This window comes from Musa acuminata, chromosome BXJ1-3, assembly GCF_036884655.1.
Source record: "Musa acuminata AAA Group cultivar baxijiao chromosome BXJ1-3, Cavendish_Baxijiao_AAA, whole genome shotgun sequence".
Lineage (NCBI taxonomy): Eukaryota > Viridiplantae > Streptophyta > Magnoliopsida > Zingiberales > Musaceae > Musa > Musa acuminata.
The window spans coordinates 36,305,205-36,325,392 of NC_088329.1; the positions used below are offsets into that span (position 1 = coordinate 36,305,205).

At 39.1% G+C, this 20,188-nt stretch overlaps 3 protein-coding genes and 1 long non-coding RNA gene across 4 annotated transcripts; 3 read left to right on the forward strand and 1 right to left on the reverse strand.

The window, feature by feature from the left end:
- Positions 1 to 749: 749 nt before the first annotated feature.
- On the reverse strand, positions 750 to 6,923 carry LOC135626763 (uncharacterized). The gene is made up of 4 exons (XR_010492425.1): positions 6,818 to 6,923; positions 6,469 to 6,715; positions 2,769 to 3,474; positions 750 to 2,615 (listed from the first exon to the last, which is right to left on the reverse strand). It is a non-coding gene; the product is annotated as an uncharacterized LOC135626763 (long non-coding RNA).
- Positions 4,085 to 5,025, forward strand: LOC103979429 (zinc finger protein 2-like). The gene has a single exon (XM_009395571.3). The coding sequence runs from the start codon at positions 4,272 to 4,274 to the stop codon at positions 4,845 to 4,847; it is 576 nt and encodes a 191-aa protein (XP_009393846.2). The 5' UTR covers positions 4,085 to 4,271; the 3' UTR covers positions 4,848 to 5,025.
- Positions 6,924 to 8,396: 1,473 nt separating the features above from the next.
- Positions 8,397 to 12,449, forward strand: LOC103979427 (metal transporter Nramp2). The gene is made up of 4 exons (XM_009395570.3): positions 8,397 to 9,044; positions 9,982 to 10,118; positions 10,221 to 10,873; positions 11,886 to 12,449. Exons 1-4 carry the CDS (start codon positions 8,503 to 8,505, stop codon positions 12,102 to 12,104), a joined length of 1,551 nt encoding a protein of 516 aa, XP_009393845.2. The 5' UTR covers positions 8,397 to 8,502; the 3' UTR covers positions 12,105 to 12,449.
- A 773-nt stretch (positions 12,450 to 13,222) lies between these two features.
- On the forward strand, positions 13,223 to 19,797 carry LOC135626770 (aspartic proteinase 36-like). The gene is made up of 12 exons (XM_065132379.1): positions 13,223 to 13,615; positions 13,708 to 13,828; positions 14,752 to 15,179; positions 15,284 to 15,440; positions 16,879 to 16,961; positions 17,055 to 17,151; positions 17,279 to 17,351; positions 17,574 to 17,780; positions 18,030 to 18,154; positions 18,381 to 18,482; positions 18,580 to 18,677; positions 19,287 to 19,797. The coding sequence occupies exons 1-12, from the start codon at positions 13,335 to 13,337 to the stop codon at positions 19,456 to 19,458; spliced, it is 1,944 nt and encodes a 647-aa protein (XP_064988451.1). The 5' UTR covers positions 13,223 to 13,334; the 3' UTR covers positions 19,459 to 19,797.
- The last annotated feature ends 391 nt before the right edge of the window (positions 19,798 to 20,188 follow it).

A 20,188-nucleotide genomic window follows, 5' to 3' on the forward strand; every position in this document is an offset into this window, starting at 1 on the left:
CAAGCTCTTGGTAAATCGTGAACAAAGTCTTTTTCTCCTTCTTCCTTCTTTCTTTGAGTTGTTTTCTTCCTTCTATATTCATTGCTCCTTCTTTTGCTGAACTTGGTTCAGCAAATCCATCTTCTACAAACTCCCATACATCTTAGGAGCCTAGAAGAACCTTCATTTGAATGCACCATATGTCATAATTTTTTTTTATCAATCTGGAGATCTGGAGTTGGATGGTACTTGAGGAAGAGGTCATAGCTTAACCTATGGCTCCGATACCAAATGTTGATCTTGATAGGAAGAAGGGATAGAGATATCAAACAGATGAAGAGTAGGACAAGCTTCAATCTTCTATATTTCTCTCAAGAAAATTCTTTACAAATTTAGAAACTCTATCTATTTCATCACCCAACATATGGGGTATATATAGTGCCCAAAGATACATTACATTAATTATATTAAAGATGAATCATTCTCTTTCAAGAAATTCTTTCAAAAACTAATAACCAATTTGACTTATCCTTCTATAGACTTTTAATCTATTTTTTCTTCTTGATGTAATGAACATTTCTTTCGATGAAATTTGAACAAATTTAATTCCAACAATATATTTTGATAGAGTAAGACTTTGATGCCAATTCTGGGATTACCATCCTTGCTGCTTGCCAAATTTTACTTGTTCTTGTTGTTCTATTGCTGGCATCTTTCCAGGGCTTTCAGCTTTGCGATTCACATTTAACATCCCATTCTTGTTATTCCTGACCAATACGTTGTCTTTGATTCTGATATCATCTGTTTCTTTGATAGATCGATACATATTTGTAATTTAATTGTATATACTAAGATTAGTATTCTTGATGTGAATGTCATTGTATCACCGAATAAAGGAGTAAGATGGTCTTATCATCCGGTTCGACATCTCATTGACTAAATAGTAACTTGTCTGGAATCATTTTGCTTTTTTCTCCTTTTTATCCACAATAGGATACAACTGCAAAGGATAACATATCTTTTCATGTACAAGCAGTGTACATGGTACAGCCATGGCAATTAGCATTCTCCTATCGATCTGCTGCGTCTCTGTTTTCTTCCCTTTTATTTCCTTTTCTGTGAGAAAACACATCCTTTTTTCCTTCAGATATTTAACTCTTATTTGTCTCCTCAGTCCCCTCTTTTGTTTGGATTCAATTAACTCCACTCGAATGGCATCTCCTTGCTTTTCTGACACCAGCATCTTTTGTTTCTTAGATTAGGTTAACAAAAGAACCACTCATTTTAATTTGGCAGTATGCATTTGTTTTAGAAAATCCTCTGAATTGAGTTTCAATGCCACATCCCCCAACAAAATCCAATGGTGCAGCTTTCCAAAGTTGTCATTTCTGTGTTGGAGCAACTTGGAAGTTTGATAGGAAATTATGTTCCACAGATGAGGTTTAGTTGTCTTAGTCTAGGTGCTGGTCTACACTACCACATTGTGCTTGCCAGTTGCTCCCATGAGCACCTATAGTCCTCCTGGTCTTTAACAGCAATCATCTGTGTAGTTGGAAGCAAGGATGGAACTTGTCTGTCACATTTTTGCTACTTGCAAATCCACCAATGAGAAATAGACTTGTCAGCAGAACTGAACAGTTGACTAGTGGAGATCTTTAGGTAATGCATTCCTGACCATATATCCTGCATGCCAATAATTCAATGTCAAGAATGTTTCTGTGCAAATGGTTTAGCTTGTTCTTTTCACATGACATGATGCAGGGAACAACAAGATCATCATATGATCTATCTTTGAGATTCTTTAGATCTGTACTTATCTCTAACTGGGATCAGGTGGTCCAGCAACCCCAATATCTTGCAAGTTGGCATCATCATTGTGGTTTTGTTGGGTTGGAGAAAACTGGCTTGCTTTCTGGAACCCTATTCCGTGCCCACTGGAATCACAGCCTTTCGGTGTCAAAGACAACAGATAAATAGTCAAGTTTGCTCAAGTTCAAGTGTCTGGAAATTGACAATCCATTCTGAACTCAAAAGAGTATTGGGTGCAGATAAAGCATACTAGATTGCAGAACCTCGAAATCCCGGGTCAGGTCCTTCTTCATTTCTTGCCCATGACCAGCACACCTGCACATGAAGGCTTCAGCTACAGGAGTTTTGATTGGGACAAGATTCAGGAGAGCTAAAATCTGAAAGCAATGCTTCCTATCTGTTCTCCAGTCACTTGCTGACAACCAACTCCTACCATATTCTCCCATATATAACAAGGACCACACCAAATACTTGGAGGAACTGAAACCAAACAGAATAAGTATTGATCTTCATCTGAAAGATAGCAGGCATCTCCTTACCATAAACCTTTTTTCCCTGTAGCTTGCTGATGGCATAAACCACCATGGCACCAAAACTTTCTAATGGAGGTGGCCACATCTTCCTCTTTCGACATCCATTAAGAAGTTAGAACTCAAAAGGATCAGCTTTTAGAACCACTTTGCCTCTTTAGCCCGAAACCACATGTTATGTTGTAATGTGGTCCCATTGTAACAGAGATTTAGGTCAGATCACTGTAGTAAATCTCACTTTGTCAGCAAAGGAACATTTCAGTATATGGACTTCCAAACTAAGAAAGGGAGAGATATCTGCATAATTATAGAGGTCAGAAGACATCATAAGCATTCATCTGTGCATCAAAGGAATATTTTTAATGAACGACAATTTATGAATTATTAGCGGGTAAAAGAAAACCATAGAGTATCAGGTACTATAGCAAATGAGAAATTTGAGGTCTATACCATCAACTGATGTAATTAGTCCAACGACACAGGGATAATGAGAGGCCAATAAATCCTATGCTTATACACCATAAAGAAAGCCTGTAGCCTGAGTTGACTTCTTAACATGATTTGTACATTATATCACCTGGTGGGACACCAAGAAGACTCCTGAATGAATACGATCGAGTGTGTGTCTCAGACAAGATCCTAAACTGGCCACATTCATATCTCCTGCATGCATGAGTTGAAATCAATTGTGGAAGAGAAGCCCTGTCTCTTTTCTATAGATCAGACTGTCTGACTCATACATCCAATAGCACAACTTTACCACAAGGAAATATCAGTCAGCATAAAGGCTTGCATCACTATATAGTAGAAAGCAACAGGGAAATGCTTGATCTTTCACAGGAACTAAATTTCCCATTGTCCTCTTAATAGTGATATTCCACCGAAACAACAATCTACTTGCAAAGTACAAGTGGTTCTGAAAGCACTTCTCCTTGAACATCCTCCACTACAAAAAGGGCCGGCAAGTTACGTTGGAACTCCTCCAGCCAAATATTCCACTAAGAAAGCACAACAGTAAATCAAGATTAATGCAGCACCCATCTCTCACCAAGCTTTGTAGCCATTATTGGAACTTCCGTGGGGACATTAAGATGTAAAATAAACAACGACAGAAGTGTAATGGCATCTCCACTCAGCTCAATGCTTTCACGAAAGCCTGTCATGTAGTCATAGCATGAAATAAACTTTTCTGTAGGCACACATCCGAGTGCAAACTATAAAATAGTAAGTGTTTCAGGCTTGAGGGTAACATTAACATAAGAACTTTTATCTGGATTACAAATAAGTATGTTTGTATCACTATAAGCCCATTACCATCTCTCAGAGCAATCACTGAAAATGACATTCTGAGTTTTGCATCATCTTAATGATAAAAAATAACACACCATGAAGATTGATACTTTGACAAAAGAAAGTAATCTTTAATTTCCTTCCACCGACTGACGGGAACATCATTTTAATGTGAAACACGCCATACAACTTGTCATGAAGAAATTAAGTACCAATCTACTTGAGAACTTTTTCAGCATAGAACAAGGAAACAAGTTAAGAAATGTGTTCATTTAAGGAGTTGGTACATTGTCAACATTGTATTATTCAGAGAAGAGAACCACGTAAGTGGATATCAACTGATAAAGAAAAGATGTAGGGAATCTGAAATTTTGACCTTGGCAACAGTATTAACATAAACCAAGCATTGCTGCTTTAACAAGCACCAAAATGTGGGTCACTAGTAGGAAAGAAAGATATATACAGCTAAAATATCCATTGCCACTTCTGTTCCTACTGATAAGAATCCTCCCTTACAGTTGTTCCCACTTCTTTCCTTGTTCTGCTTCTTTTTAAGGGAAACCAACACAAATCCATCAAAGCTGTGCAACTTCCCATCCCTTCCTTTTGAAACCTCTCATAATTTTTTCCTCTTCAACAGCTACTGGATTTGTTTGCTTCCGGATGGAAAAGGGCGAAATCAGAGACGAAGAAAAAGACACCGATCAGAAGCCGGGACGACAAACAATTGATTCTGATGGCAGGGAGATTTTTCATGAAGATCATCAAGCATGGCTGAAGCTGACACTTGGTGGGAGAACCTCATCAGCCGATGGAAGCTCTACCAGTTCGCAATCCAAACCTCCAAGTCGAAAGATGTTCTCATGCAACTTCTGCATGAGAAAATTTTTCAGCTCACAGGCTTTGGGGGGTCACCAGAATGCGCACAAGAGAGAGAGAGGTGCTTCGAGGAGGCCTCACCAGTCACAGAAAATGATGATGGGATTTTCCCTCTATGCATCTTCTCTCCAGTCTTTGACAGTTCATTCTCATTCACTTGTTCCCAAGCAACATCCAGAGAAAGGCATGTCTATTGTGCCAAGATGTTATCAAATCAATTCTGACATCCAAGTGACGAGGACGCCGTTTGCACTTGATGAAGCTAGAGGTTCAAAGTGGCCTGGAAGCTTTCAAAAGGTTTTTCAACCTACAGATCAACCATCAGAACAACAAAACCTTGACTTGAGTCTCAGGCTGTAGTTAATTCATCCATTACATGCCATTTCCATAACTGCCATTTGCTTGAAGTTTGTTCAGCTCATACTTCTTCATGAATCAGTTATGAAAAATTAACCTATCTGGGTACATTCTGCCATTATACTCAATTTCCAAGTTGAAGAAAAATAAATCTATTGCAATAAAGAAGAGTTAGCAGTCATCAATTTCTGTAAGTAATTCTTACTGCAATTGAGCCACCGATGGCTTCAGAGGATGTTGCCTTTATTATCAAGCTCATTTTTCGACCAGATTCTTTTGAGTTTGTTATCAAACTCAGTTTCTTCAGTTTCTCTTGAAGTCATCTTGAAGTAAAAACAATGACAGATAATAGGAACTGAGTCAAGCGATACTGGTCGGAATCATGGTTAAAGCACCAATTACTTCTTTTAATTACTTGTGCAAGACTCACACAAGAAGACTCCAAAACCAGCAGCCCAAAAAAAAAGCAATGTATTATATCATTATATGCATAAAAGTCCTACATTTATTGGGATTAAGGAAGAGGTTGCAGTTCCATGACTAGATCTTTAGCTAGCCATTCAAAAATCAAGACTACAGGTTACCATTTTAGGCAAATTTATTGGGTTTCTGGTTTTAACCCTAAAGATCACATACTTAACAAACCGAGGTTGTAATATGTTTCTTCACCGTCGAGAAACAAATGAAGATTTCCGTATCCAAGCTTAGCTCAGACGCAGATAGCTTCTATTTCGATGTGCAGCAATGTGAAACCAAAATAGGAAACAAAGATGTGATCCAGCCACACCTTCCAGAATGGCTACCTTGTTACGACTCCAATCACTGTCCCCGCCTTCAGCATCCCTCTCTGATTCTGTCTTATTGGTGACATTGTTAGATATACTTATAATTCTGTTCATTCAGATTATCCAACCACAAGTGATTCTATGGATTACTAGGTAGCCACATGTACAAAATTATATTTTATACTCTCGTTGTTAAAATAACCAAGTTAGCGATGATGTGGACTAGAGAATGATAGGTCATCTGATTCCAAATGTCACTTGGCAAAGCTCTTAAAAACGTGAAAGAGTTCTCTAATATTCAGATTCTGGAAATCCATCTACACTAAAGATTGTGATCCTCCCAAATCAGCACCAAAGAATTCTTACGGTGACACAACCTACACATGGATAGCTGGTAAACAAGACTCCTGGTTCCTGCCACTGCAAGGTCAGGGGAGGGCCAAACATATGCAGTTTCACCACAGCAAATAGATAGATTGTTTTGGCCACGACAGCCAGAAAGTTTCATGCGACAAACTTAGTTTTGCACCAATACCCACAATCGACACTTAGATTATAGCACTAAATAACAAAAAGATTTTTTTTGTCAAAGGGTAAGTGACGTAGGTGGAATTCGAGTCCAGGACTTGGAAATAAACTGTCATAAGTCCTTACCAACTAAGCTACCATTCAACTTACACAAAGATAATTCTTTTGCCAAGAACTCCAATTCAAGATTTAAATGCTGCTTTGCTAGCAACAACAATACATTCTGTTAACAAGACATGATACGACGTAGTGCCAGCACGGTTGTAGCAGAGAGAAGGGGATGGATAAAGGAAGAAGTGAAAGAGGTTTACCTCACTTCTACCTGTGTTCCAATGAAGTCGCTATCTCCAGTGTCTCCGTTAGTGTTAAAGGGCAGGCAGCTCAATGACATCTTTTATATCGGTGCAGCTAATCTCTTCATAGTTATGGGCCCATAATCCAAACATGGCCAACAAGAACTTCGAAGCTGAAGCTTCTTCTGCTTCGAAGCCTGTACTCTTCGCCGTCATGAGCAAGCAATCAGTGGCCTCCTCCTTTCTCCAACTCCACCAAAAGAAACTTAACAAAGTAGAGGAAAAGACAACGATTCTTGATTGAACAAAAACAAAGATTGAACTTTTATCACAAGAAACTCAGTCCCCAAGGCTCGAAACCTCGTACCTTGGGATTAGGTCTTCTCCTTGAAGCTGAGATTGAAGTTGGAATGGAAGTCCAGAGAAGGCGCCATTCGCATACGGTGCTCGCTTCCCCCGCTGTTCTCTTATCGCATTAGGGTTCAAACGCCGATCCCGGTCCGGGTCGAGCTTGGGCTAACAAGTGACCCGATCTAAACCAGGGTGTCGACCCAGTCCAAATGAAGTATAAATGCAGTATATATATATATATATATATATATATATATATATATATATATATATACTCATTAAATGTATAAATGCAGTAATCAACCACCAAATAAAATATTTTGGTTAATCTTTCATCTAATACTTTATCTGTAGCATTTGCTTGTATCTCATTAGATTTCCCTATCATTCACATTGAATAGAAACACAATTTGGTCATATGCGAAATATATAAAATGTAATTTGTATTAGGAAAAGTCAGATAACATACTTAGGGGTTCTTTAATAGTATGTTAAGTGATCATTGGATTTAAGATTATAATTAATGTTAAAAATAATTAAGTACATCATCATGTATATATACGTATCAGCGAGATGAGGACAAAGGAACAAGAGAAGGTGGCAAACGTAAGTCATCCACCGTACCAATTCTACACGCCTTCACTTCATCACGTTGATGTTATCATCCATCCCGATGTAGATATAACAACTCATGTATTCATTCTTGCATGATGGTATGGGCCACATGTATAAAGGTGATCATTTTTGTATTTATCCCATCGATTTTATAGCTATGAATTATAGTTCGAGGTATTATTCTATGGAAAGTCTTAACACAGAGCTAAATATTCTGGTAACATATATAGTAAGTATTTCTGATATATATATATATATATATACATATCTTAAATTGATATTATTTCTATATATTCTTAATTTAAATTAGTTACTAATTACTAGTTATTCACATTTGAAAGGTATTACGAGGTTGTACTGATGAAATGTTTTTTTGTGTGTCGAATGTAATTTATTTTTTGTGAGGGAAAAAAATTGAGGGATGCATATACTAATAAATAAACAGTTTATTTTTAAAATACGAGAAAACCCTATTTCCTAATTTACTATTTTCTATATTTTATTTTGTTACGAATTGCACACGTGGACACGAGGAAGGAGGCCGAACTGTGGGAGCCACGAGGATAGCGCGATGTCGACGGGCGTAGTCCACCCGCCTGGTCGCCGCCTCCGAGTCACGTCATACTCACTCCGCACTGCGCGGGTGGGGCCGCCTCTCAGGAGCCCGTCGAGGTAAGTTTCGAACTCGTATTTTACTCGTCTCCGTGGATCATGTGCTTCGTCTCGAATACAGGATATCTGTTGGACCTATAACACGTCATCCTTTTGAGGGTGTCGTCCGCCGGTTTTATGGTAGGGAAAAGTGATCCCTGTCGGGAACTTGACAGGGAAGTTCACCAGGTCAGCTCCACTCCACCACTCGTCCACGTCCTCCACGCCAACTCATCATCACATGCCACGTTGGTTAGTTCCCAACGGCGGGGGACGCCGTCTTCGCTGGCGGATCTCGTTTCCCCCGCACCCGCGAAGGGAGGCGTTGGTGATCCACAGATCGCGTAGGTTATCCACAGGGAGTGCGGGCAGCAGAACTGAGAAGAGGAGCTCCATTTCCTTTACGCGACTTCTCCGTTGTCTCAGAGCTCGGCCATGGACTCTCCACTGAGACCCGAGGCAGCTCCCCTCCTCCAGACCCGGCCGGGCTCCAATGACGAGGCGGAGAGGGCCTACGACGCCGACGAGAAGGTGGTGATCTCCGTCTCTGAAGACGACCGTTCGATGGAGGATGACGGCTCCCTCCCACCCTTCTCGTGGCGGAAGCTGTGGCGGTTCACTGGCCCGGGGTTCCTGATGTCGATCGCGTTCCTGGACCCCGGAAACCTCGAGGGCGACCTTCAGGCCGGCGCCTGCGCCGGATACTCGCTCCTATGGTTGCTGTTTTGGTCGACCGCCATGGGTCTCCTCATCCAGCTATTGTCCGCGAGGCTCGGGGTGGCCACGGGGCGCCACCTGGCGGAGCTCTGCCGCGAGGAGTACCCACGGTGGGCCACGATCGCGCTCTGGATCATGGCCGAGCTCGCTCTCATCGGGGCCGACATCCAGGAGGTGATCGGCAGCGCGATCGCGATCAAGATACTCAGCGGCGGAGTGATCCCTCTTTGGGCTGGGGTGGTCATCACGGCTTCGGATTGGTTAAGATCTGTCTTTTGGGATTCTCAATCGTCGAGTCCTTCTTTCTTCCATGTTTGATCTTTATCTTTCTCTCTTTCTTTTTCTGAAGAGTAGGGAGCTCAATTTTGTTCCTATAACTTGGGATTGTTTAATCATAGGAAGGCACGTTTCTGTTTGATGGATTGTCTTACCTGCAAGTATTAGTTTAAGTTTCCAGGGCAAGGAAGCAGAGTTTGCCGATTCTAGTTCTTAACTTGGCTCAATTGAGCAAAACACCATATTCTTTATGGTTTTTCTTTAATATATGATAAGAATTAGGACAACTAGTTGAATTTTTTAACATAAGTTCTTTGACTGATTTCAGATCCTGGATGCCAACTCTTTTTGCAACTTATAAAGAAAACAAAAATAGGGACTGTCCATGTTTGAAGTGATATCCTTTCTCTTATTCTTGTTCTTTTCAGGTCAATGAAATTATTTACTTTGACCCGAAACAAAGTTTTTTTTTTTTTTTGGTTGGAATTTTTTGCTTACTTGTTATTTCTGAATTTGTTGACTGGTTTTACTTCCCACTAAATCTGGATATTGCTAATATATCTTTGGGGTTAGAAACTTTTTTTTGGAGGATGATGTCGGGTTTTGAAGAGTCAAGACTTCTGCTGATGGCAGTCCAGATCTTAATTTAAATAGTCAATGAGTTAATTGGGCTAGATTTGTACTCCTATAGCAAATGACTGGAGTATGGTAATTGATTTTATTCCGTTTTAAGCTTCAGAATCTCCATCAGAAGAGGTCTGCTTTTATTTTATGAGCTTCTTATATCATACGAGAACAAATTTGGTCACTATTTGATGATTGCAAGTTCCACCCATAATTGATCGGTTTTACCTTCTGATTTCTGTTATGATTTCAGAAACTTTGGTTTAATGTACCTGTTGTGTTCAATCTCCTTGGCAGCTTCATCTTCCTGTTCCTGGAGAACTATGGTGTGAGGAAATTAGAAGCATTCTTTGGGGTTCTCATTGCAACGATGGCTGTCTCATTCGCCATAATGTTCGGTGAAGCCAAGCCCAGTGGCAAGGAATTTCTAATTGGTAATTAATTTCTAAGGCTTTTTCATAAAATGTTTTTGCTCAATGGTATTATTTTGTCTGGATTCTTATACGAATAGGACTAATTTACTGTACCCCTCACAGGTGTTTTAGTTCCAAAACTGAGTTCAAGTACAATAAGGCAGGCAGTGGGGGTGGTCGGCTGCATCATTATGCCCCACAATGTATTCTTGCATTCTGCTCTTGTACAGTCAAGAAAGATCGACAATAGCAAAACTAGTCATGTTAGAGAAGCAATGAGTTACTATTCCATAGAATCCACTGTTGCTCTTCTTATTTCCTTCTTTATCAATGTGTGTGTTACTACAGTTTTTGCAAAGGGATTCTATGGCACAGAAGTAGCCAGTTCTATAGGACTTGAGAATGCTGGGCAGTTCTTACAAGAAAAATATGGAGGTAAACTATTTCCTATTCTCTATATATGGGGTATTGGATTATTAGCCTCCGGACAGAGTAGTACCATCACTGGCACTTATGCTGGACAATTTATCATGGGAGGCTTTTTGAATCTTCGTTTGAAGAAATGGGCTCGTTCACTGATCACAAGAAGCTTTGCAATGTTGCCAACTATAATAGTTGCTCTTTTGTTTGACACTGACGACTCGGCCATGGATATATTGAATGAGTCACTTAATGTACTTCAGTCTATTCAGATACCATTTGCTCTAATTCCACTTCTTGCTTTGGTATCAAAAGAACAGCTTATGGGGGCTTTCAGGATCGGCCCCATTATGAAAGTAAGTTTTAGACTGTCTAAAGTTGGATTCATTTTGTGACTTCAGTGTATATCATTCGATTCTTGCATTGGCATTTTAGTTTATCTGAACTTTCTAGTATATCTAGAAGATGGTTTTCAACTGTATATTTCCTCTTATCATAATACTCTACTTCTGAAAGGAAAGTTTGTTGATAGAGATATGGATAGAACATAAATAGGTAAGTTACGGTTCTTACTTACCTATTCTTCTAATTATTCTATATGTATTGACTAAGTTTAGGTTTTTGTTTTTTAGGAGGGTTGCTTCCCAGATAATGAATTGAAATTGCAATTAGTAAGAAAGATCTTTCTCGTATCAACTGACCTTTAAGGTTGTGAATCGAGTTCTTCTCATGCTTGAAGATATCTTTGTCAGGAATCTAGGACCAATTATAGAGGTCAGATGCAAACTTGACAGTCTGCATAATTTTTTGTGAAATCATTAATGGAGTCACGGCAATTTTGACTGACCTTCTATTACGAGTCAAACACTGATGGGAAAAATTGAGGATAATGTGACGATGATGATGATATATTGCATGTTGTCACCATTGTTTAGCATTCTTATTTACTAACAAATATAAAATAAATATCTTTTTAAGAAAACAAATGATAGATATTAAATGAGGTGGCAGTAGTATTCTAATTCTGCATTTTAGTTTAAACTGGGAACAAAGTCTTAGGCTGCTGAAAGTGTTATGATATATGAGAAGGCTTTGGTAATTAGAGAACTCAAAAGGCCATAGAAGGTTAGGCCTCCATAGATAGGAATGGCTCATAATTCTCGATAAGGCTATTTCAAGATGTTCTATCAGAAGTTAATGCTAATTTTTTGGTTCAAAGTGGTCATCTTCTTTATTTTTCTCTTGTTGAGGATATCTAAATTGTAAATGCTAGCAGTGTACATGTCTCTTAAATCTGGTTATTGGTAGATTAACTTGTCTAAAACATGTCCTGCATGCTTACTTACACTGCTTGGTTTTCTGATTCAGGTCGTGACTTGGATTATGGTGGGTTTTCTGATAATCATCAATGGCTACCTTTTGCTCGATTTCTTCACTGCTGAAGTTCATGGCCTACTCATCAGCTGTCTTCTCTCTTCTGCCTTAGCAATATATGTCATATTCATCGCTTATCTTGTATTACGGGGCAGCGCCTTCTGCACTTCGGGTACCTTAGCAATCAATAAGGGTTTCTGCAATAGAAACTGAACGGCGTACCTTTGTTCATTTACATTCTGCAAGAAAGTCTCTCAGGAGAACTGAAACATAGTTAGGAGGCTGATATCAAGTTGGTGTCATCTTGTAATGCAAATTGTATCTAGATCATACAATCCACAACGTTATCCATGTTGCTTTCAATAACTCGGCCTTCGCACACGAAGGCGGTGTGCATTGCTAGTCCCCTTCCAGCAGTTGCCTTTAATTTCTACTATTACATGGACTTTGTTAGTTCAAAAGTAAATAATCTGATGTACATGAACAGTTAAAGTAAATGTAGTCTGTAACTCTTCATGGTGATATGTAATTTGACAAAATACGGCCAATTTCACTTCAGTTTGCTGTATGCTGCAGATTATGTTATCTGGATATAGAGAGTGATTGATTCCACTTTAACTTGCCAACTATATTGTATTCCAGTTTGGCTAATTTGATGTCTATGTTAAAAGGTTGTTGCTTGAGATTGGTTGTGGATGAACATGCTTCCATTTTAGGCCCCTTTTTATAAGCATCCAAGCATGTGCATTTTGGTGGGTACATTATAATTGAGCATGCGGTCCCAATCAAATATGTTCTTACTTATCCTATATGGTTTTGGATAGAAAGAACTGCAAAGTATCAGTGAGTGTTTTTTTCGGTATACATACATACATACATATATATATATGTATATATATATATATACTCTTTGGATTCCACTTAATCTAGTCTGAATATGGTTTGAATTGATGACCCGTCTGCAAATAAACAAAGTTAGGTTGAATCGGACAACCCAATTGTCTATTTAGGATTGGGGATCTTGTCCAAGTATCTATGCATGATTGCCATGCCAATTCCCGGACGACAAATTTGGTTAATCGAATCTCTTACATCACATCCGTTGGTTAGCCCTAATCGCGACGAGATGCGTGCAGTATCAAAAAGAGAAGTGGTGGGGATCCCGTACAACAAGCGGAGGGGAAGTCTAGTGGTTTATGCTCACACGGAATCCAGTCCCGGAAGGAGGCCCGACGTCCATCGGGTGCAATGGTCACTGCAAGTGACGATCGTACAATTCGGATCGACGTCCCTTGATTCCGGGCCGCTACCCATTTAACCCCGTAGCTCGTCTCCGCGATTCGCTTCTTCCCCTTCGACGGACCTGACCCGAGCCGACAGGACGCTTCCCCCCCTCTCCTCTCCAGTCGCCGATCCCATCCTTTCGCCGGCGCCCGACGCCCCATGGCGCGCGCGAGGGATCGGGTCGCGCCCCTCTCCTTCCTCCCCGGCCTCCTCTTCCTCGCGTCCCTCGCTGCGGGCGATGGATCACCGGAGCCCTTCCTCCAGACCCTCACCGGAGGTGGCGTGCCCTCGGCGATGGTGCTGCCTCTCGTCCTCTCTTACGCTAATTCCAGTCGCAGGTCCAACGTAGGCAGGCGTTTCGGCCGCCGGCAGCTCCAGAGGGAGGACCCCTCCACCGCCACCGCTCGCATGCGGCTCTACGATGATCTCCTCACCAACGGGTGAGGATTCCTCGATTCCTTGGAAAAGATATCGCAAATTTTGCTTTTATGGTCTCTCAATCGTTTCTTTGCTTTTTTTCTTTCTCGTTCAGATATTACACGACGCGCCTCTATATCGGAACGCCACCTCAAAAATTCGCACTGATCGTTGATTCGGGGAGCACGGTCACGTACGTTCCTTGCTCCTCTTGTGAGCAATGTGGCAATCATCAGGTAAGCAACTTCTACAGTCCCTTTGATTGGAAATAAACGGATATTCCCTCTTCTTCTTTTTTGTTTGATCGGTTATGAGGGTTTCCTTCTTATGCGAGTTATGTATATCAACCAAACATCTTTTTTCCCCTCCTTTTTCTGGTTGATTTAAGTTTTACAACTTGCAATTTATTGGATGGTTTGATCACTTTTGAAAATATTGAATTCTACATTTACTAGATTTCATCCCAAGGGTTTATTGTAGATGTCAGTTTGCCAAAAGTCAGCTTTTGGGTAGAACTATCCATGCTTGTATTTCCATGGCCAAAGTTGGGTTCAAATCCGAGGTAGACTGTAGTTCAATGTGCTCTGTTGTTCTGAAAACATTCCAGCTAGAATGGCCTTCTTTTTTTCTGAAAAAGTGAACTTGAAGGAGAAAATTTAGATGAGCTAATATATTATCTATGGGTAGTTACATTTGTTCCTTCTTAACTCTGTTATGTAAAACCAAGAATTACAAAGTTAACTCTCTTTAACCTTGTACCAAATGTTAACTTAGTGATTGTCTTTACAGAGACAGTGCCCTGGAACTTCTCACTTGCGTGAGTTGAAGTGCCTGTAGTCTGTAGAACATTTCATAGATCGTATTAGCAAGTACCAACTAAAATAACTTTGCAAAGTAAAGAAACTTACTTTGCCCACTAAGCTCTTATCTTAATAACACATTATCTTAATCAAATGAGTATTGTATGTAGTAGCAAAATGCTCAGTTCAATTCTTTTCCATAACTTAAGTTGTTAAAACTATTTTATGTACTTTTCATCTCAATCTCAATGAGTTTATCAAGTTTCCTCGAGCAGTTTGCAAATAGCATCAGTTCATCAGTTTGCAAATAGGCTAGTTATGTGTACCTTCTGATGTTTTCTTAATTTGTTGATTTCTAGGACCCTAGGTTTCAGCCTGATATGTCAAGCACATACGACCCATTAAAATGCAATGTTGATTGTACATGCGACAAGGAGAATATGCAGTGTCTTTATGAGAGGCAGTATGCCGAAATGAGCTCCAGCAGCGGGTTGCTTGGGGTGGATTTTATATCATTTGGCAAAGAAAGTGCACTTAAGCCACAACGTGCTACTTTTGGCTGTGAAACTTCTGAATCAGGTGATTTGTTCAGTCAACATGCTGATGGCATAATGGGACTGGGCCGTGGCCAGCTCAGTATCATGGATCAGCTTGTTGACAAAGGTGTTATAAGTGATTCATTTTCTTTGTGCTATGGTGGTATGGATATTGGTGGGGGTGCAATGGTTCTTGGTGGAATCACACCACCTCATGGCATGATTTACGCCCGTTCAAACCCTGGACGCAGGTATAGTAAATCATCAGTTTTAGCAATGGTCAAGCTTAAAGAGTTCCTCTGCAATTACATTTGATACAATTCCCACGTTTACTCTAGTTTTGGGATGGAAACAGCCCATATTACAACATCGACCTGAAGGAAATTCATGTAGCTGGCAAGCCGTTGCGATTAAATTCAAAGATATTCAATGGCAATCATGGAACTGTATTGGATAGTGGAACCACATATGCTTATCTACCAGAGGAGGCTTTCAGAGCATTCAGAGATGCTGTAAGTTTCCGCTCCACCTATATAAAGTATTCTAGTTTCATTTGAAAAGTATGTGTTAGTTATCAATGATCCATTGACACTCTATGATGCCTCCACTGCCTTTGGGAATTATACAGATGCCTAAAGTAAATCATCCTACGTTGGTCATCAACCTATATATGAATTTACTTTCTAAAGAAAATTTTGGGTATCAAATCACATCAATGAAAACTTGAAATCTGCATGTTATACAAGCTTTCTTTGATGTGTTAGATCTTGAAAATGATGTATTTTAATAATTAATACCATTAAGTATTTAACTTGCTCTGCTGTTCCTATTCATCTGCCCATGTATGTAAAGTATGTGTTAGTGGCATTATGTTCATCAGAAACTTGAATGTGTGCTTATTTCTTGAATACTACTTAAAATTTCATATGGTTGAAGACAAAAGTGGAGTTGGCTTATTTAGAACAAAACTTGTAAATCAACTAAAGTAAGGCATTTGCAGAGTTTTAGGAAGAGATTATCATTTGAATATGACATATAGGCCCAGGAACATGTTCTTATTTTTGTTTTGTAATAAAAATATTCACTGAGCATTCAGCATTGTTCACTTGTGGTTGAATATTTTTATAAATAAAATTAGAAAAATTCATTACATCAAATGACATACATAACGCTCACATGTAGACTTGAACTTGAGACCTATCACTTTGTGCAAGAATGTATTAACCAACTCAGATGTCTTAATAAAAACACTTGTGGTTGAATCTTGAAGTTTATTTATTTCCAATTTATAAAGGCTTCATTAGTTCTTGCGATAATTCTAGAAGAAATCTTCTTACTCACTGAGCATTATGGATGTTTTGCTTATTATAGTCGGTTGTTGATCTTGATTCACTTCCTATTCCTCCAAAAAGCTTAATCCACTTAAGTTTTTATGATAATTGTAGAACAATATTCTACCCACCAAGCAATAGGCATTGTCTCTATCATGTGGTTAATTTTTGTTTTTGATGCTTCCTGATCCTTCCTAAAGCCTCACGCTTTTAGATACCATTCTTCACTTTATGCTGTTCAGCCTTTGTTGTCAGTTTCCTGTTCTGACCACCGTCAAGTTGAATTTCATTCTTTAACAACTTCCTCGGATATTTTTGGTTCAAATGCTTTTCTCAATCCGTGATTTTGTTGCTTAGAAATGTTGTAATTATAACTAAGCAGATTTTTTTGGATCAAATGCAAAATGTGAATCATATTTGTTTACTCTCCATGGATCTGGATAATGTAGGGAGCTTTGTTTCCATTCCTTATCCCTAATTTTGGCATAGGTATTGTTGTTAGTTTGTGGGATAGCTAGTCATTTTCATGATACTGGCATTTATTATGAGTAGAATCTCAATGTATTAGTTTGTAATGTTTTGAATTAATTATTTCTTGATAAATATCTGTTCGTTACAGATGATGAGTAAGCTACATTCTCTGAAGCAAATTCGTGGACCAGATCCAAACTATAAAGATATTTGCTTTTCAGGTGCTGGAAGGTAATGCACCTATTTTGGAGTAAGCAAATTTTGATGTATGTTTAATTATATGATATGTACCATGTACTGAAGAGCTACATTAAATGTTTCCAGTGATGTTTCAGAACTCTCGAAGACCTTTCCTGAGGTTGAAATGGTATTTGGAAATGGACAAAAGCTTTCTCTTTCTCCAGAGAATTACTTGTTTCGGGTAATATTGTTAGTTCTGTCATTAAGGAAATGTAATATTGGTGCCATTAAGATGTAGGCGATTCGGATTGATCTGAGTAGCTGATTTGTTTTATTTTCCTTTTCCATTTTCATGTTCTAAAATAAAGCACTCAAAGGTTCGTGGTGCTTATTGCCTCGGTGTCTTTCAAAATGGAAAAGACCCAACAACACTTTTGGGTGGTATGACTTTTGATAATTGATGATTTAGTCCATATTTGTAATGTATGCTTTTTTTGAGCTTTACTTGTACCATCTAGATCACTATAATGTAGTTATCTTATCAGTAATCAAAATTAAGGGACTTTAATCTGCTTTTCACTCGGAGCCTGATTAATTTCAAACTTCATTCACAAATTTAAATGTTACATCTTATTGGCTTGACAGATTTAGTTCATCTGACAGGAATCGTTGTCCGCAATACTCTTGTAACCTATGATCGTCAGAATGAAAGGATTGGATTCTGGAAAACTAACTGTTCTGTGTTATCGGAGAGATTACATAGTAATGAAGCTCCTGCACCGGCACCTTCAGTTTTCTCTGGTTCCAATTTAAGCATAGAAGAGTCACCAGCTCCTTCTCCTATTGGACTAGTGGACTCTGTACTAGCAGGTTTGTAAGTCTGCCTATTTGCATATGACTTTATTTAGCTCTGAATTTTCACCCTGCAGAATTCATCTAGGTTTAAACATGTAGGATTGTGATTAAAATTCTTTCATGATTATATTAGATAATCTAATCATTGCAAGAACAACCATCATCTGGATATGGAAATATGCTTTTAGTGATATTTTATTCCCATTTCACGAAGTATGATTGGGCTTCTGCAATCAGATTACCCATTCTTATTATCGTTTTCAGGTCAATTCCGAGTGGGGGTCATAACCTTTGACATGTTCTTGAATATTTCTTATGTGGACCTTGTGCCCCACATAAAGGAACTAGCAGAGCTAATAGCAAACGAGTTGGAGGTTGCTTCAGATCAGGTGGAGTAAACTATTGTATTCTGGGCCATGGTCTCATGAAAAAGTTCCATCCTTGTTGTGTGTGGTCTACATCATGGCCATGTTCATGACAATAGGCTCCTAGGCAGTAAGGAAGGATCATGGGGCAGCAGCACTATTTATTTTCCAATCTTGTTATTACATCTTTCATTTTTTGTTGTTTTAAAGTTATTTAAGAACTTGCTTTAAAATCTCTTTGTGGTTACAGGTTCATTTTATGAATAATACCGATAATGGGAATGGTACCTTGATAAGATGGGCTATTTTTCCCGAAGGATCCTCTAGTTCATTCTCTAATTCAACAGCAATGGTAATGTCATCATCTGATATCACAGTTAATATTATGTTGCAGAATTTCTTTATTTATGAGATAAAAGGAAATTGAGAACTTTCGTTTTCTGATGCAGGGAATAATATCTCGGTTGACTGAACACCGTGTTCGCCTTCCTGAAAATTTTGGAAGCTATAAATTGGTTGAATGGAATCTTGAGCCTCCTTCGAGAAGGTGCTGAAACTATTGGCTAATTTTTTTCTTGTTCGTATATTTTATTAATAATCATGCTTCATTTTATTAAACTGAGGTGTCTGCCTCATAAAAAGCTATCTAAAAATCTAAATACCAAGTACATGCAGTTTTTTGTCCGCTAGGAAGCTATCAAGTAAATTTTACAATGGTTTTACTTTTATAATTGTGAAACAAAAACTAAGAATCTGTTATTGAAGTAAAAGAAGTTCCTTTTGCAAAGGGCACAACAGTTTAATTTCGGAAAAGCTATAAAGGAATTCCATTTGTACATGTAACAATCTTTGACAGGATAAATTATTGAAGTAAAAGAAGTAGAAGCAAGAGAAGTAATAGTGAACAGATAAATATATGGATTGATGACTGTACATATAATGCATCATCATGTGCTAAATGCTTCTAGTACATGCTTTGATGTGCTTACTAAAAGAAGTCCTTCATGAAAACTTGATGTTTCACTCACTCCTTGCATTCGTTTTATGCTTCTTTCTAATGTTATCATCTGCTGTGTCGTTACTGAGTCCAGTGTCTTCCATGAGATTTAGTTGAATTTTGTATTTCCCAATCACCGATAATACAACTGTTATGCAGATCATGGTGGAAGCGACATTTGGTTGCTGTAGCAATCGGTGTTTCCATGCTGCTGCTGCTTAGCTTCTCAACCTTCCTGGTTTGGTACATGCGGAGACGGAGAATTAGAGGGCCGGGTGCATACAGGTCAGTGGATGATGCTGTTCCAGAACAAGAACTCCAGCCTATGTGAGATCATGCCTTTTTAATTCAAGAAGCAGCCATGTAGATTCTACACCAGCAAAAGTATGATGAGATCAGAAGTCCACATAATTTTGCTCAAGCATGTTGCTGCCTGAAGTAGTACTCTTAGCTCAGCTGACAGAGGAATATGTGGCTGGAACCAGATGCAGATGAGGAGCTGCTCCTCCATTGGCTGATGATGCCAGTCTCTTTGTCACTCTTTCTTTTTCTCTTCTCTTTTCTTGGAAAGAATCGATACACGAGAATGAATGAGACCCATCTTAGATCTGATTATGTATCTGCTTGTATAATCTAACATTACCAATCAAAACAACAGGGCTGTTGGCGACTTGAATTTTGCAGTACATAAGTGGATGAGATCTATTGATCTCATGTTCCTTCTCATTTGCACTGAAGAATTCACTTTTGACCGAGTGAATTCTCGTGAGAAACACTTGGAAGCAAAAGAATTCACCTGGAAAGGTGGAAAGGAAGACCCCCTTTTGCCGTCCTCGCAAAAGCTTCATCGCATCGCATCGCATCGCATCTTCACCGGAGACCCACAACGGCAGGCAAGCCACAGGACATCCAACAATGACGATAACCTAATCACGCCACTTCCCGAGACAAGCTTACTGCCACGCCAACGGTCACCGCAAGCCCGTCGCCCTTTCTTGAAGTCCCAATCAAGAAAAGGTGAGTAAACTCGCAGTAAAAGCTCGCAACGGCAGGGAAAGGTG

What these genes read in the sequence shown, in the direction of transcription:
- LOC135626770 (XM_065132379.1), top strand. Translation starts at nt 13,335, where the DNA reads ATGGCGCGCGCGAGGGATCGGGTCGCGCCCCTCTCCTTCCTCCCCGGC. An exon ending in CGTTCAAACCCTGGACGCAG is followed by an intron (nt 15,180 to 15,283) that starts GTATAGTAAATC and finishes GGATGGAAACAG; the next exon opens with CCCATATTACAACATCGACC. An exon ending in TGGAGGTTGCTTCAGATCAG is followed by an intron (nt 18,155 to 18,380) that starts GTGGAGTAAACT and finishes TTGTGGTTACAG; the next exon opens with GTTCATTTTATGAATAATAC.
- LOC103979429 (XM_009395571.3), top strand. Translation starts at nt 4,272, where the DNA reads ATGGAAAAGGGCGAAATCAGAGACGAAGAAAAAGACACCGATCAGAAG.
- LOC103979427 (XM_009395570.3), top strand. Translation starts at nt 8,503, where the DNA reads ATGGACTCTCCACTGAGACCCGAGGCAGCTCCCCTCCTCCAGACCCGG. An exon ending in GTCATCACGGCTTCGGATTG is followed by an intron (nt 9,045 to 9,981) that starts GTTAAGATCTGT and finishes TCTCCTTGGCAG; the next exon opens with CTTCATCTTCCTGTTCCTGG. An exon ending in TGGCAAGGAATTTCTAATTG is followed by an intron (nt 10,119 to 10,220) that starts GTAATTAATTTC and finishes TACCCCTCACAG; the next exon opens with GTGTTTTAGTTCCAAAACTG.